Source organism: Oncorhynchus mykiss, chromosome 7, assembly GCF_013265735.2.
Source record: "Oncorhynchus mykiss isolate Arlee chromosome 7, USDA_OmykA_1.1, whole genome shotgun sequence".
Classification (NCBI taxonomy): Eukaryota; Metazoa; Chordata; class Actinopteri; order Salmoniformes; family Salmonidae; genus Oncorhynchus; species Oncorhynchus mykiss.
Window position 1 is genome coordinate 43,545,876 of NC_048571.1, and position 18,158 is coordinate 43,564,033.

Below are 18,158 nucleotides of genomic sequence, written 5' to 3' on the forward strand. Positions count from 1 at the left end.
CACCATTTCAAACAATTTATTTATTGTGATAAAATATCGTTTCAGACAGATTGTAGATCTTGTGGTACAATTCAAATGACAAGATCCAGAAGTCCTCTGCCACCTCAGTCTAGGAGGCTGGTGCACTTTTATGCTGACACAATTACAGGGTTTTGTGCCAACTGACCACATTCTCTGATATCTCAATAAGTATCGTCACTGATACAAATAGCTACAGAGCTTCATCTTTTTCCGTATTTATTTTTAAATAACACTTTCAAATTGTCACACGATGTAAATTAAAATCTAATTAGATTTTTGCATTCCTTAAATTACTTTGTGTATTATAAACACAGACATTTACATATATACAACATGATGTGCATATGCTTCTACACATTAGTTATATCACATTTTTTTTGATATACCTATGGCTTCACAGCTCATATGTTCTAGAAACCTTTTCTAACTGACAGATTGTGCTTTTCAAGTCATTGGAGGGTTTGCAAATAATATTTCGCCAAGATATTGACCTTGTTAAAAAAAGAAAGTGGTTGCAGTGACCGCTGACATGACCGGTGAGAAACAGCATCATCTCCATTGTCCTGACTAGACATTCAAAAGTCCTCAAGTTCCATCAAATAGCTGCAACAAGCACACAATTTTCACTTCAATATTAAAAAAAAAAAAAAGAAAGAAAATCCTTCACAATGTGTAAAAATATGTTTAAGAAGCATGGTATTTCAATGACAAATACAATCTGAATATGCTTTGAAACTAGCAAATCCCTTTTGAGGAGAAAACAAATACTATGTATTTTCTTGATTCACTTGGCCTAAAACAACCATAATATCACTAGACTCATTGCAACAGAGTGGTTGTGTAAAAGTCCAAAACTAAAATCACAATGAATAATCACATTTTATCATGTCTTAGGAACCCCTCTCACATTTCCCCCCAATTCCAAAATGATAATGTTCACCAGAAGAGATGAGAGTCAACCAGACCATCACTCACTTAAGTATATCAAACCACTCAAATTCCATGTCCACCATCTGGTGAATTAACGAAGATAGGGTCGTTCTTCTCTCACTCAAGCTCTTTGTTATTGGTTTGATCCCTCCTAACCAGACAGATTACGGTGGATTTGCACACTGATAAAAATCCTTCATATGAAATTGGAGGGGTTGAAACTGAGGTTCCCCTTGGCGTGGTTCATAACGTGGTTCAGGTGTATCATGGCACGGTCGTATGCCGTGTGTACAGACTTGCGGACGCTGGGCTTCTTGCCCTCCATCAGCCGCAGTTTGTCCACTGTGTCATCCATCCCCATTGGCAGCAACTTGTCCCGTGGGAGCCATTGCCTGAAAAGCAGCAAGAAGGTTCAACAGAACAACAAATACAATAGGAAGGAAACCTCTTTAGACCAGCTCTATTTTCCTGGACCCATTAAAAAGTGTTCTAGAGTAAGGAATGTTTTTTTTGTTGATACAATAGCAGGGAATCAATAGACACACACATCAACTATCCAGCAACTATGTGACTTGTCATTCAGCAGAACACTCATCTTTACTTTCTTACCAGGTCCTTTTGGTGTCGAAGAACAGCACGAGGTAGTGCCTCTCCCCTGTCGCTTTCTGCCGCCGCTCCCCTAGTTTGAGCACGTCCCCAGGAGGCACGGGGATGGGGATGCCGTTGTGAAGAAGCCCTTCCTGAGGCATGTCAGGGTCAACAACCTGGGGAAATCAATTGGCGGTTTATGTATCCGGTTACTCTCTGTGCTACAACAACAACTGGTAAAGTCAAACTCAACGACATCTAAAAGATGGTAACTTGTCAACCGTTACGTGTGCCAAACCAAAAACTCTTGAAAATCAAGCCAAGTCTATTGCAGTGCCTTCAGAAAGTGTTCACACTCATTTTCACACTCAAATTGTTGTGTGACAAAGTAAGTATTTAATTGCCATGTTGTGACAACGATCTACACAAAATACTCTTGTCCGTGTGGAAGAATGTACATTATTTTTTTAATTAAATGGACAAAACACAAATATATTTTTATTACATAAGTATTCAACCACCTGAGTCAATACATATTAGAATCACCTTTGGCATCGATTAGAGCTGTGAGTCTTTCTGGGTAAATCTCTAAGAGCTTTCCACGCCTGGATTGTACAATATTTGCTCATTATGCTTTTTAGAATTCTTCGAGCTCTGTCATGTTGGTTGTTGATCATTGCTAGACAGCTATTTTCAAGTCTCGCCATATATTTTCAAGTCGATTTAAGTAAACTGTAACTAAGCCCCTCAGAAACATTCAATGTTGTCTTGGCAAGTATCTCCAGTTTGGCCTTGCGTATTAGGTTATTGACCTGCTGAAAGGTGGATTTGTCTCACAATGTGTTGGAAGCAGACCAGGTTTACCTCTGGGACTTTTTATTTTAATCCTAAAAAAACTCCCTAGTCCTTGCGGATGACAAGCATACCCATAACCTGATGGCGCCACCACCATGCTTGAAAATATGGGGAGTGGAACTCGGTGATGTGTTGTATTTGCCACAATTTTTTGCAGTATTACTTTAGTACTGTGCTATCTAACCTCCAAACAAGCTTCAATGCCATACAACACTCCTTCCGTGGCCTCCAACTGCTCTTAAACGCTAGTAAAACCAAATGCATGCTTTTCAACCGATCGCTGCCTGCACCCGCATGCCCGACTAGCATCACCACCCTGGATGGTTCCGACCTAGAATATGTGGACATCTATAAGTACCTAGGTGTCTGGCTAGACTGCAAACTCTCCTTCCAGACTCATATCAAACATCTCCAATCGAAAATCAAATCAAGAGTCGGCTTTCTATTCCGCAACAAAGCCTCCTTCACTCACGCCGCCAAGCTTACCCTAGTAAAACTGACTATCCTATCGATCCTCGACTTCGGCGATGTCATCTACAAAATGGCTTCCAACACTCTACTCAGCAAACTGGATGCAGTCTATCAGTGCCATCCGTTTTGTCACTAAAGCACCTTATACCCCCCACCACTGTGACTTGTATGCTCTAGTCGGCTGGCCCTCGCTACATATTCGTCGCCAGACCCACTGGCTCCAGGTCATCTACAAGTCCATGCTAGGTAAAGCTTCGCCTTATCTCAGCTTACTGGTCACGATGGCAACACCCATCCGTAGCACGCGCTCCAGCAGGTGTATCTCACTGATCATCCCTAAAGCCAACACCTCATTTGGCCGCCTTTCGTTCCAGTACTCTGCTGCCTGTGACTGGAACGAATTGCAAAAATCGCTGAAGTTGGAGACTTTTATCTCCCTCACCAACTTCAAACATCAGCTATCTGAGCAGCTAACCGATCGCTGCAGCTGTACATAGTCTATTGGTAAATAGCCCACCCATTTTCACCTACCTCATCCCCATACTGTTTTTATTTATTTACTTTTCTGCTCTTTTGCACACCAATATCTCTACCTGTACATGACCATCTGATCATTTATCACTCCAGTGTTAATCTGCAAAATTGTAATTATTCGCCTACCTCCTCATGCCTTTTGCACACATTGTATATAGACTCCCCCTTTGTTTTCTACTGTGTTATTGACTTGTTAATTGTTTACTCCATGTGTAACTCTGTGTTGTCTGCTCACACTGCTATGCTTTATCTTGGCCAGGTCGCAGTTGCAAATGAGAACTTGTTCTCAACTAGCCTACCTGGTTAAATAAAGGTGAAATAAAAAAATAAAAATAAATAGTGCCTTATTGCAAACAGGATGCATGTTTTGGAAGATGTTTTATTCAGTACACGCTTCCTTCTTTTCACTTTTCACATTTAGGTTAGTATTGTGGAGTAACTACAATCTTTTTGAGCCATCCTCAGTTCTATCACAGCCATTTAACTCTGTAACTGGTTGAAAATCACCATGGTGAAACCCCTGAGTGGTTTCCTTCCTCTCCGTCAATAGAGTTAGGAAGGACACCTGTATGTTTGTAGTGACTGAGTGTATTGATACACCATCCAAAGTGTCATTAATAATTTCACCATGCTCAAAGTGATATCTACCCATCTACCAATAGGTGCCCTTCTTCGCAAGGCATTGACAAAACATCCCTGGTCTTTGTAGTTGAATCTGTGCTTGAAATTCACTGCTCGACTGAGGGAACTTACAGATAATTGTATGCGTGGGGTACAGAGATGGGCTAGTCATTCAAAAATCATGTTACACACCATTATCGCACACAGAGAGAGTTCATGCGGAAAGTATTCAGACACCTTGACTTATTCTAAAATGTATTAAATATTCGACAAAGCGAAAACATGTTTTAAAAATTTGTGCAAATGTATTAAAAATAGAAAACAGAAATAGCTTATTTACATAAGTATTCAGACCCATTGCTATGAGACAGTGAATGTCAGAGCAAAGACCAAGCCATGAGGTCGAAGTAATTATCTGTAGAGCTCAGAGACAGGATTGTGTCAAGGCACAGATCTGGGGAAGGGTAACAAAACATTTCAGCAGCATTGAAGGTCCCCAAGAACAGAATGGCCTCCTTCATTCTTCAATGGAAGAAATTTGGAATGACCAAGACTCTTTCTAGAGCTGGCCGCCCGGCCAAACTGAGCAATCGCCGGAGATGGGCCTTAGTCAGGGAGGTGACCAAGAACCCGATGATCACTCTGACAGAGCTCCTCTGTGTAGATGGGAGAACCTTCCAGAAGGACAGCCATCTCTGCAGCCCTCCACCAATCAGGCCTTTATGGTAGAGTGGCCAGACGGAAGCCACCCCTCAGTAAAAGACACATGACAGCCCACTTGGAGGCACCTAAAGGACTCTCCAACCATGAGAAACAACATTCTCTGGTCTGATGAAACCAAGATTGGCCTGAATGCCAAGTCTGGAGGAAACCTAGCACCATCCCTACAGTGAAGCATGGTGGTGGCAGCATCATGCTGTGGGGATGTTTTTCAGCAACAGTCAGGATTGAGGGAAAGATGAGCAGAGCAAAGTACAGAGAGAAACCTGCTCCAGAGCGCTCTGGACCTCAGACTAGGGTGAGTAAGACAACAACCCTAAGCACACAGCCAAGAAAAAGCACAAGTAGCTTCAGGACAAGTCTCTGAATGTCCTTGAGTGGCCCAGCCAGAGCCCGGACTTGAACCCAATCGAACATGGAGAGACCTGAAAATAGCTGTGCAGCGACACTCCTCATCCAACCTGACAGAGCTTGAGAGGATTTGTATAGAAGAATGGGAGAAACTCCCCAAATACAGGTGTGCAAAGCTTGTAGCGTCACACCTAAAAAGACAAATAGCATACCTAATCGCTGACAAAGGTGCTTCAACTTAGTACTGAGTAAAGGGTGTGAATACTTATGCAAATGTGATATTTCAGTTGTATTTTCTTTATAAATTTGCAACCAAATGTTTTATTTATATATATACAGTGCCTTGCGAAAGTATTCGGCCCCCTTGAACTTTGCGACCTTTTGCCACATTTCAGGCTTCAAACATAAAGATATAAAACTGTATTTTTTTGTGAAGAATCAACAACAAGTGGGACACAATCATGAAGTGGAACGACATTTATTGGATATTTCAAACTTTTTTAACAAATCAAAAACTGAAAAATTGGCCGTGCAAAATTATTCAGCCCCTTTACTTTCAGTGCAGCAAACTCTCTCCAGAAGTTCAGTGAGGATCTCTGAATGATCCAATGTTGACCTAAATGACTAATGATGATAAATACAATCCACCTGTGTGTAATCAAGTCTCCGTATAAATGCACCTGCACTGTGATAGTCTCAGAGGTCCGTTAAAAGCGCAGAGAGCATCATGAAGAACAAGGAACACACCAGGCAGGTCCGAGATACTGTTGTGAAGAAGTTTAAAGCCGGATTTGGATACAAAAAGGTTTCCCAATCTTTAAACATCACAAGGAGCACTGTGCAAGCGATAATATTGAAATGGAAGGAGTAACAGACCACTGCAAATCTACCAAGACCTGGCCGTCCCTCTAAACTTTCAGCTCATACAAGGAGAAGACTGATCAGAGATGCAGCCAAGAGGTCCATGATCACTCTGGATGAACTGCAGAGATCTACAGCTGAGGTGGGAGACTCTGTCCATAGGACAACAATCAGTCGTATATTGCACAAATCTGGCCTTTATGGAAGAGTGGCAAGAAGAAAGCCATTTCTTAAAGATATCCATAAAAAGTGTTGTTTAAAGTTTGCCACAAGCCACCTGGGAGACACACCAAACATGTGGAAGAAGGTGCTCTGGTCAGATGAAACCAAAATTGAACTTTTTGGCAACAATGCAAAATGTTATGTTTGGCGTAAAAGCAACACAGCTCATCACCCTGAACACACCATCCCCACTGTCAAACATGGTGGTGGCAGCATCATGGTTTGGGCCTGCTTTTCTTCAGCAGGGACAGGGAAGATGGTTAAAATTGATGGGAAGATGGATGGAGCCAAATACAGGACCATTCTGGAAGAAAACCTGATGGAGTCTGCAAAAGACCTGAGACTGGGATGGAGATTTGTCTTCCAACAAGACAATGATCCAAAACATAAAGCAAAATCTACAATGGAATGGTTCAAAAATAAACATATCCAGGTGTTAGAATGGCCAAGTCAGACCTGGATCCAATCGAGAATCTATGGAAAGAACTGAAAACTGCTGTTCACAAATGCTCTCCATCCAACCTCACTGAGCTCGAGCTGTTTTGCAAGGAGGAATGGGAAAAAATGTCAGTCTCTCGATGTGCAAAACTGATAGAGACATACCCCAAGCGACTTACAGCTGTAATCGCAGCAAAAGGTGGCGCTACAAAGTATTAACTTAAGGGGGCTGAATAATTTTGCACGCCCAATTTTTCAGTTTTTGATTTGTTAAAAAAGTTTGAAATATCCAATAAATGTCGTTCTATTTCATGATTGTGTCCCACTTGTTGTTGATTCTTCACAAAAAAATACAGTTTTATATCTTTATGTTTGAAGCCTGAAATGTGGCAAAAGGTCGCAAAGTTCAAGGGGGCCGAATACTTTCGCAAGGCACTGTATATATATATATTTTTTTTTATTTATTTTTTTTGCCATAAACAAAGGGGTTGAATATTTATTGACTCAACCCATTTAACCTCTTCATTTTTTATTAATTTGTAAAAAAAAAAAATTAAAATTAAAAACATAATTTCACACACTTTCACATTATGGGGATTTGTTTGTAGATCAGTGACACAATCTAAATGTAATTCATAATAAAATGAGGCCGTAACAACAAAATGTGGAAAGAGTGAAGGGTTGTGAATACTTTCTGAAGGCACTGTAGGTACATGCAATGAATTAATGACATAACTCATGTTCTCTCACCATTGCTGGGTATGATGGATATCCACGACACTTAGCCCAGACCAAGTCCAATGGTGTGAGCTCTGTCTGACTTTCAAAGGGCAAAAGAATACTCATCCCTGAGGACAAAGACAAGGGATGTTTAACTCAAATTGACATGGATTTTTTTTTTTTATATCATGAATTCTATAATTTTATAGAATTTTCTAAAATGTGTCCAAAATGATTGGCACCCTTGATTAAGATGAAAAAAAGACTTAAAATAAATAATACAATTATTTTATACTAATACAACTGCTCAGAGAGAGATTTTGTTTAACAAGTAATACAAAAAAATCATTTTAAAAGGATAGGGGTCAAAATTGGCACCACTGTTTTCAATACTCTGCAAAACTCCCCATGCGATGATAACGGCACTGAACCTTCTTCTAAAGTGTTTTATGAGATTGTAGAACGCATCTTAGGCTATTCTTCCATACCAAATCTTACATTTCTTTGTGGAATTGGATGTGTACTAGGGGTTATTCTCTTGCTGGAAGGTCCACTTCCGGCTAAGTTTTAGCCTCCTGGCAGGGGCAACAGGGTTTTTGGCTAAAATGTCCTGGTACTTGGTAAAGTTCATGATGCCGTTGACCTTAAGGGTCCCAGGACCACCGGAAGCAAAATAGCCCCAGAACATCAAATACCACCATATTTTCCAGTAGGTATGAGGTTATTTTCTGCATATTCTTTTTTCTTCCCACATCAACCCCACCACTGGTGTGCGTGGCCAAAGAGCTCAATTTCCATGTCATCTTGACCATAGCACCGGTTCATTCCAAGTGCCAATGCGTTTAGCAAACTCCTGGCGTTTACATTTGTTGGTTGCTCTCAAAGGCTTTTTTTTCTCTATCTCATGTTAGCTACCTGATATTTCTCAGTCAAATCACAGCTATGCCAAGATAGCAAGAACTAGTGTCTGGAATGTGTTTCTTGAGACACTTGTTCTACAACGCCTTGCTACTCACTAGTCTAATCAAATAATGTAGCTAGCTAGTGGAACCAACTCACCGTCAGCAACACCACCAGGCACGGTCTTACTGCCAGCAAAACTTGTAGCTAGCATTGGCTGTAATACCTTTCCTGGACATCTGATTGTTGAACAACTTCTACGGAAGCCCATTTTCACTAGAGTAGCCATTTCTCGATCAATATGTGCATTAGTGCTCTGCTATCCAACCCGAGCCTGACAGACATCGACATTATGCACCGGGTTAGGGCCGGGTAAGGCCTGGGTTTTTGTTCTCCATCGATAACTAGGGTACGGGCAAGGCATCACTAAATTGATCACTAGCATTTTGAAGCAGAGCCATTTGCTCATGCTCTGACTAAGATCATAACGTGGTGTCAGAAGTGCTTCCACCTCGTCAAATATAAGACAGGAGAGAAGTTCCTTGAGTTTTGTCAGAGTTTAGAATGACGATAAGTAGCTTCAGCTAACTACTCGCTCATCTCTCTTCATTGAGCAGAGCAGCCCGAGCGAAGACGTTGCTATGGCGACGCAGAGCGCGTTGCACCTAGGGAGCGAGTGACAGACAGAGAGGAGCAAGTCATGGATTTACTAAAGGAACAAGTTATTTCTGATTTGGGTCGTACATTTGGCAGAAGCAATCGGGCCTGGGTATGGTAGGGCCTTAACATCGCGGGCATGGGTAGGACATGAGCATTGCACATCAAGCTACTGCAAAAGATACTTGTGTTGTTTGTGGAATTTGTTTTGCATGGCCTGGTGCGCCGGGTCTGCTCATTTTCGACCATTCCATTGGTGCTCCTAAGATGAGGTCTGCACCCTCTCCGGGCACTGGGCCATGCAAAGCGAACTCGCCCAGTCTTTCCCAGAAAACACGGTGCCCCCTACGTCTTTATAGGCAAAAGGGGCATGAATTGTTGACATAATTTAAACTCAAACCCTCAAGTAAATCATGATGCAGACGAGACCGACATGATGACCAAAATCATCCTATTTAAACTTTGTAGCCAATTTTGAAACTAGAATAAATGCAACATAGGCCATTTTCAAAATGAGAAGTTGGTTTTCATGGGAAGTTGACCTTTAATAAGAGTGTTATTGTTTTAATAGCAAAATAATGTTTTGCCTGAAGGTCAACCAACATTTTTCTCTTTTCATTTGTAAGTTCCCATGGTGATGGTTGACAAAGGGATTTTACAAGGGTGTTACCTCATTTTTATACCCCAGTGAAACAAGAAGCCATGGAAGACCACAATATGGTTCCTTAAACTGAGATTACATTTAAAAAGTAGAATGTTAATGCAGATTTGATTTATAACACTCTTTAGAGGTGGCAATCATGTTGACCCCTATCTTTGAGAGAAAAAAAGTATTACCTTTTCTCTGAGCAATTGTATTAGTATAAAATAATATAATTTCCACCCCAAAAATGTAGCATACAATATAGCTTGGTATTTGTATTCTTTATTTTTTGCTCATCTTTATCAAGGGTGCCAATCATTTTCCACCCGACTGTATATATCCATATTTGCGAAATCATAGCTATTATGTCTGACCCTAAGATATGTGGTGCATGGACACACTCACCTGAGCCTCCATTCTGCCTCTCTGGGACTTTAGCCAGAGCTGGTTTACCACGACTGCGTTTGGGTAGCAGGGGGGCACTACATCCATAAACAGAACAAAGGGAAGATGCGTGTTATTTCTGAATATATTCCATCTTGCAAATCAGAGCATCAGGTGTTCAGAGAGATTCTCACCTGTGTTTTTGGTCATTGGATTGTGGGTCTGAGGAGTCCTCTTTGTGCTTTCCTAGCCCATTTGTCAAGCCTAGTAGAATACAAATTCTGTTAATTGATGTCATCATTATTATCTACCCTCTCTTCCCATATTCAACCCTCACAAATAAAGGGTGAAGACATGTTTTCCTTTATAATAAGTAATAACTTGTTAATACAACCACATACAGCTTTTCTTTTTTATTTAACCAGGTAAGCCAGTTGAGAACAAGTTCTCATTTACTACTGCGACCTGGCCAAGATAAAGCAAAGCAGTGCAACAAAACAACACAGTCAATAACACAATAGAAAAATCTATGTACAGTGTGTGCAAATGTGGAAGAGTAGGAGAGGTAAGGCAATAAATAGGCCATAGAGGCAAAATAATTACAATTTAGCATTAAGACTTGAGTGATAGATGTGCAGATGATGATATGCAAGTAGAGATACTGGGGTGCAAAAGAGCAAGAATATAAGTAACAATATGGGTGATGAGGTAGTTGGGTGTGCTATTTACAGATTGGCTGTGTACAGGTACAGTGATCGGTAAGCTGCTCTGACAGCTGATGCTTAAAGTTAGAGAAGGAGATATAAGACTCCAGCTTCAGTGATTTTTGCAATTCATTCCAGTCAATGGCAGCAGAGAACTGGAAGGAAAGGCGGCCAAATGAGGTGTTGGCTTTGGGGATGATCAGTGAAATATACCTGCTGGAGCGTGTGCTACGGGTGAGTGTTGCTATGGTGACTTGTGAGCTAAGATAAGGCGGGGCTTTACCTAGCAAAACTTATAGATGACCTGTAGCCAGTGGGTTTGGCGATGAATATGAAGTGAGGGCCAGCCAACGAGAGCATACAGGTTGCAGTGGTGCGTAGTATATGGGGCTTTGGTGACAAAACAGATGGCACTGTGTTAGACTGCATCAAATTTGCTGAGTAGAGTGTTGAAGGCTATTTTGTAAATGACATCGCCGAAGTAAAGGATCAGTAGTCAGTTTTGCAGCATGAGTGAAGGATGCTTTGTTGCGAAAAAGGAGGCCGATTCTAGATTTTATTTTGGATTGGAGATGCTTAATGTGAGTCTGGAAGGAGAGTTTACAATCCAACCAGACACCTAGGTATTTGTAGTTGTCCACATATTCTAAGTCAGAACCGTCCAGAGTAGTGATGCTAGTCGGGCAGGAGGGTGCGGGCAGCAATCGGTTGAAGAGCATGCACTTAGTTTTACTAGCATTTAAAAGCAGTTGGAGGCCACGGAAGGAGTGTTGTATGGAATTGAAGCTCGTTCGGAGGTTTGTTAACACAGTGTCCAAAGGGCCAGATGTATACAGAATGGTGTCGTCTGCGCAGAGGTAGATCAGAGAATCACCAGCAGCATTGATATATACAGATAAAAGAGTCGGCCCGAGAATTAAACCCTGTGGCACCCCCATAGAGACTGCCAGAGGTCCGGACAACAAGCCCTCCGATTTGACACACTGAACTCTATCTGAGAAGTAGTTGGTGAACCAGGCGTGGCAGTCATTTGAGAAGCCAAGGCTATTGAGTCTGCCAATAAGAATACGGTGATTGACAGAGTCGAAAGCCTTTGCCAGGTCGATGAAGACGGCTGCACAGTATTTTATCGATGGCGGTTATGATATCGCTTAGGACCTTGAGCATGGCTGAGGTCCACCCATAACCAGCTCGGAAACCAGATTGTATAGTGGAGAAGGTACGGTGGGATTCGAAATGGTCAATGGTCTGTTTGTTAACTTGGCTTTCGAAGATTTTAGAAAGGCAGTGCAGGATGGATATAGGTCTATAATAGTTTGGGTCTAGAGTGTCTCCCCCTTTGAAGAGGGGGATGCCTGCGGCAGCTTTCCAATCTTTGGGGATCTCAGAAAGAGAGCTCGAATGAAATGACAGAGCAAATGAAAATTAAATTTTTTGTATCTACCATCCTCTTTGACGAGATGAAGGGGCTTGTCTGCCTCGCTGTCAGAGTTGGACCCTCTGGACCTCAGGTGGTGGGATGACGGTGAGGAGGGTGTGGGCGGTGTGGGGGGAGGGGCAGGGTTGGAGAGGGCGGTCACACTGGGAGGTTTTGGAATGGTGGGGGTACGGTCCAAGCCATTGGTTTTAGCCTCAGTGGTCCGTCTGTTCTGTAACTGAGCCGCCTTGTTCTTTGCGAGTCTTACTCCATTTTTAGCTTTCTTGAACAGAACAGATGTACGACGGCCAACTCCAACCAAAGGACAGGCGTTCATGGGAGGACTGGGAGTTTCCAAAGGAGAGACCTCTTGAGAAGCCTCCTCCTGTTTGCACGGTGTCGGTGTCTCCCCAACTTCAGCATCATCATCACTCCGCCCGTTGCCCCCACTACGGGAGGCTCTCTGCCGCTTGTAGGAGCGCCCTGGTGACCTTCGCCCTGTGGTCACTAGGCCCAGTAAGGGTGGTTCAGGTGGGGCATCGCCTGGCAGGGGGGACGACACTGGGCATGAAAGCTCTAGTGTTGGTGGAGAGTCATCTACAAGAAGGAAACATGCATTTATCACTTTGTTAAAGCTCAGACACACCAGTAGGACTGTCAAATGTTTGACTACTGACATTACTTAGCACTTCTGAACAGTGTCGGCAAATAATCTCTTTTGTATTCACACAGCAAAGATCTTGAAGTCGTCAGCCACTCAGCCTTGTTAAAATACTCCAAACCAGAAGATGGCAGTAGCGTTGTTTGGCAATGCATATCCATGTTTATTGCTTATGGTCTAGATTCCAAGCTATCTGCACTAATGTTGCTATTTTGTAGAAAGCCCTTGTTGTTACTAGCCAGATGGCCACCTAGCACGATGACGAAGAAACAATTGAATTCACCATAATCCCATGCTGCCAGTGCCAGCCCGTAGACAAATGTTTAGTTAGCTAGCTAACGTTAGAATATATATATATTTGGCTCCCCCACGTGGGAGTTTGTGCTCTCTGATTGGCTCAAAGTCAAGTGGTTAGCCACTGACGAGCATTGCCATTCTACAAGTAGAATCGGTAGGTTCGTCGCTACCGGATCGGCACACAGCAGGTACCGCTTTTGTTCTAGCAAGAGAAGGACCGGCCTCCCACTGTGATAAGTACCTGTCAGCAGTCTATCGGCAGTGAGATTCTCTGTGTGTTTCATGCTTTAGGGCAGGGGTTCCCAAACTTTTCACTCAGACATTTTCTTGCAATTCTATACATTTTGCCATGTCTAATGTTTATTCATGTAATATTTGAGTGACTCAAACATTACAACAAAATCTCTTTATTTAGCCATTTTACATATAAAACCTTATTTGTTCATCAAAAATGTTGAATAACTCACCACAGGTTAATAAGAAGGGTGTGCTTGAAAGGATGCATATACAGTGCCTTGCGAAAGTATTCGGCCCCCTTGAACTTTGCGACCTTTTGCCACATTTCAGGCTTCAAACATAAAGATATAAAACTGTATTTTTTTGTGAAGAATCAACAACAAGTGGGACACAATCATGAAGTGGAACGACATTTATTGGATATTTCAAACTTTTTTAACAAATCAAAAACTGAAAAATTGGGCGTGCAAAATTATTCAGCCCCTTTACTTTCAGTGCAGCAAACTCTCTCCAGAAGTTCAGTGAGGATCTCTGAATGATCCAATGTTGACCTAAATGACTAATGATGATAAATACAATCCACCTGTGTGTAATCAAGTCTCTGTATAAATGCACCTGCACTGTGATAGTCTCAGAGGTCCGTCAAAAGCGCAGAGAGCATCATGAAGAACAAGGAACACACCAGGCAGGTCCGAGATACTGTTGTGAAGAAGTTTAAAGCCGGATTTGGATACAAAAAGATTTCCCAAGCTTTAAACATCCCAAGGAGCACTGTGCAAGCGATAATATTGAAATGGAAGGAGTATCAGACCACTGCAAATCTACCAAGACCTGGCCGTCCCTCTAAACTTTCAGCTCATACAAGGAGAAGACTGATCAGAGATGCAGCCAAGAGGCCCATGATCACTCTGGATGAACTGCAGAGATCTACAGCTGAGGTGGGAGACTCTGTCCATAGGACAACAATCAGTCGTTTATTGCACAAATCTGGCCTTTATGGAAGAGTGGCAAGAAGAAAGCCATTTCTTAAAGATATCCATAAAAAGTGTTGTTTAAAGTTTGCCACAAGCCACCTGGGAGACACACCAAACATGTGGAAGAAGGTGCTCTGGTCAGATGAAACCAAAATTGAACTTTTTGGCAACAATGCAAAACGTTATGTTTGGCGTAAAAGCAACACAGCTGAACACACCATCCCCACTGTCAAACATGGTGGTGGCAGCATCATGGTTTGGGCCTGCTTTTCTTCAGCAGGGACAGGGAAGATGGTTAAAATTGATGGGAAGATGGATGGAGCCAAATACAGGACCATTCTGGAAGAAAACCTGATGGAGTCTGCAAAAGACTGGGACGGAGATTTGTCTTCCAACAAGACAATGATCCAAAACATAAAGCAAAATCTACAATGGAATGGTTCAAAAATAAACATATCCAGGTGTTAGAATGGCCAAGTCAAAGTCCAGACCTGAATCCAATCGAGAATCTGTAGAAAGAACTGAAAACTGCTGTTCACAAATGCTCTCCATCCAACCTCACTGAGCTCGAGCTGTTTTGCAAGGAGGAATGGGAAAAAATGTCAGTCTCTCGATGTGCAAAACTGATAGAGACATACCCCAAGCGACTTACAGCTGTAATCGCAGGAAAAGGTGGCGCTACAAAGTATTAACTTAAGGGGGCTGAATAATTTTGCACGCCCAATTTTTCAGTTTTTGATTTGTTAAAAAAGTTTGAAATATCCAATAAATGTCGTTCCACTTCATGATTGTGTCCCACTTGTTGTTGATTCTTCACAAAAAATACAGTTTTATATCTTTATGTTTGATGCCTGAAATGTGGCAAAAGGTCGCAAAGTTCAAGGGGGCCGAATACTTTCGCAAGGCACTGTAACTCTGCAATGTTGGGTTGTATTGGAGAGTCTGTCATAAATCATTTTCCACACACATTATGTGCCTGTATTTAGTTTTCATGCTAGTGAGGGCCGAGAATCCACTCTCACATAGGTACGTGGTTGCAAAGGGCATCAGTGTCTTAACAGCGCGATTTGCCAAGGCAAGAAACTCTGAGCGCAGCCCTATCCAGAAATCTGGCAGTGGCTTCTGATTAAATTTTCACAGAACCGCTTGTTGTAATTTCGATGAGGCTCTCTTGTTCAGATATCGGTATGTGGACTGGGGGCAGGGCATGAAAGGGATAACGAATCCAGTTGTTTGTGTCATCCATTTCAGGAAAGTACCTGCGTAATTGCGCACCCAACTCACTCAGGTGCTTCTCTATATCACATTTGACACTTAAGCTTGAGTTAATTTGCACACAAAAAAAATCATACAATGATGAAAAGACCTATGTGTTGTCCTTGTTAATGCAGACAGAAAAGAGTTCCAACTTCTTAATCAGTAATGAAAACTTTAAGCTCATCTCTAAATTAAAAAAAACATGTTAATACTTTGCCCCTTGATGACCAGCACATTCTGTATGTTGTAAAAGCGTTATGGTCGCTGCCCATATCATTACATAATGCAGAAAATACATGAGAGTTCAGGGGCCTTGCTTTAGTGTCCTCACTGTAATGTCCAAAACGTCTTCGAAGCGTTCAGGTATTCCCTTGGCAGCAAGAGCCTCTCGGTGGATGCTGCAGTGTACCCAAGTGGCGTCGGGAGAAACTACTTGCACGCGCGTTACCACTCCACTATGTCCCCCTGTCATGGCTTTTGCGCCATCAGTACAGATACCAACACATCCTGACCACCAAAGTCCATTTGATGTCACTAAGCTGTCCAGTACTTTAAAAATATCCTCTCATGTTGTCCTGGTTTCCAATGGTTTGCAGAAGAGGATGTGTTCCTTAATTGACACCCCATAAACATAACGGGCATATACCAGGAGCTGTGCCAGGCCCGCCTTGTCTGTTGACTCATCCAGCTGTAACGCATATATTTCACTGGCTTGTATGCGAAGCAGTAATTGTTTCAAAACATCACCTGCCATGTCAATGATGTGTTGTGAAACAGTGTTGCCTGATGATGGCATTGTCTCTGTATAGTTTTTTTGGCCTATTCCCCCTGCAATGTCCCAGCCATATCCGCGGCAGCAGGAAGAATGAAGTCCTCCACAATAGAATGGGTCTTGCCTGTCCTAGCCACTCAGTAGCTCACCATATAAGACTCTTCTAGCCCCTTCTAATTAATGGTATCTGTTGCTTTCACACATGTCTTACTACTCGAAAGTCATCTTTATTCTCGCTCAAAATTGTCATGTTTTGTTTATAAATGTCTGCGCAAGAGTGAAGGTTTCCCACGAGAGAGTAACAGTTAATGTGATTGGATGTTGATTATTTGACGAGGCTACCTGTATTTGACATTGTGTTGTTATTTCGCTGAACACTAGATGGTTTAATAAATATTTTGCCAATGAAACGAGGCTACTCAGGTGAGAAAAAAAACCTCACCCAAATGTATAGTCTCGTTGGAAAATATAAATGTGAATCACATTTAGTTTGGGAATACCTGCTTCAGGGTAATAAAATCAGAATTGCACAACAACAAATCAATAATTTGACTAACACATCAATTCTAGAAAGATTAGTAGGGTTGGAAAGCAACAATAAAAGTAAATCTCTTCTCTTACCTGTCCCCGGGGTAGAGGCTGATGTTAAAGGGCCGTTCTCCACATTGCCCTTCTCTCCCTTTTCTTCTTCCCCCTCTTCCTCGACTTCTTCTTCTTTCCCGTTGAGAGACTGTGAGCGCTGCTGCTTGTGTCCGATCGTGTTGATCTCCCTGCGCAACAGCCGGATGCGTTTGGTTCTCCCTCCACTGGAGCGCATGGACGTCACCATGTCCAGCTTCTCCAGCAGGGCCTTCAGCTGCTCCTCTGTGGACAGGTGAAGCCTGTTGTCTGGGTCCAGGAGAGAGTCCACTGTAGAGAGAACACAAAAAGAGGAGAAAGAGAAGAGAGACATGAGTTATGATTGTGAAACTTTATTCTCAGAACGCCATTCCACGGCCAACCCAACCTGTGAGCTGTGCTCACCGTCCTCCCAGGTGCATTGGTAGAAGCCGTGCATGTTGGGGAAGTCTGGGAGGTGCATGCCCGTGCTGGGGTCCAACCCGATGCTCTGGGCCTGTCTGTGGGCGTGGCGGAGGACGGCCCCTCCCACCTCCCGCAGATGCAGGGCGGCTCGGTGGAACGCGGTCTCCTTTGAGTTGTACCTCAGGCAGTTGGACACCATGAGGTTGAAGTCGCCCTCCAGGTCTGCAATGGAGCAGTAAGCATGGGCCTCCAGTTTGGCACGCATGCTGGACAAGTCCATGGGCTTGGAGATGAACTCCAGATAGTCCGGGACCTTCAATTAAAAACATACAAGTGAACAAACTTTTCAAGAAAGAAGCAGGTGAGAAAAGCATTGCTAGATGCTGAATTGTAAAGCAATGCAAAAAAAGACCAATCTAATCTTATCTAACTCTACTAACCTCTGCTAGATTCACAGGCTGAGAGAAGATCTGTGCCGTGTCCTTCTCCTGAAGCTGGTCGAGGGTGGAGCGCAGCAGTATTAACGCAGGGGTCAACTTCAGCTCCAGAGCAGCCTGTTGAAGTTTCATCTGGAGGGAGAATGAAAGAGGGGGAGAGAAAGAGGTCATATGAAAGGGTGCAGAGTAATTTAAGGAAAGCAATTAGACAGATACAGATTGTAAAAATGCAATATTTTCATACGTCATATGCAAATGGTAACTCATGATTATACAGTATGTAAAATCATGGCCTCCCCTGACTGACAAAAGTACCTGCTCTCTCTTTAGTCGCTCTCTCTTGCGAATGAGTTCCACCAGGAGCCGGGCTCTCTCCAGGTCCTGCCGCAACTTCTGCCAGTACCGTAGCTCCTCCCTTGCCGCACTAAGCTTCTCATCAGGCTCCCTCTGAACACATGCAAAC

At 42.7% G+C, this 18,158-nt stretch overlaps 1 protein-coding gene across 1 annotated transcript in view; it reads right to left on the reverse strand.

Annotated features, from left to right (window-relative positions):
* brpf3a (bromodomain and PHD finger containing, 3a) overlaps positions 1–18,158 on the reverse strand; it is a 26,448-nt gene continuing 8,290 nt past the window's right edge. Inside the window, exons 4-13 of the mRNA XM_021609344.2 lie at positions 18,011–18,142; positions 17,699–17,827; positions 17,259–17,571; positions 16,857–17,144; positions 12,065–12,634; positions 10,111–10,180; positions 9,938–10,014; positions 7,363–7,460; positions 1,561–1,715; positions 1–1,343 (exon numbers count right to left, since the gene is read on the reverse strand). Of these exons, the coding sequence (XP_021465019.1) occupies positions 1,148–1,343; positions 1,561–1,715; positions 7,363–7,460; positions 9,938–10,014; positions 10,111–10,180; positions 12,065–12,634; positions 16,857–17,144; positions 17,259–17,571; positions 17,699–17,827; positions 18,011–18,142 (2,028 nt within the window). The 3' untranslated portion in view covers positions 1–1,147. The remainder of the gene's footprint in view (positions 1,344–1,560; positions 1,716–7,362; positions 7,461–9,937; positions 10,015–10,110; positions 10,181–12,064; positions 12,635–16,856; positions 17,145–17,258; positions 17,572–17,698; positions 17,828–18,010; positions 18,143–18,158) is intronic.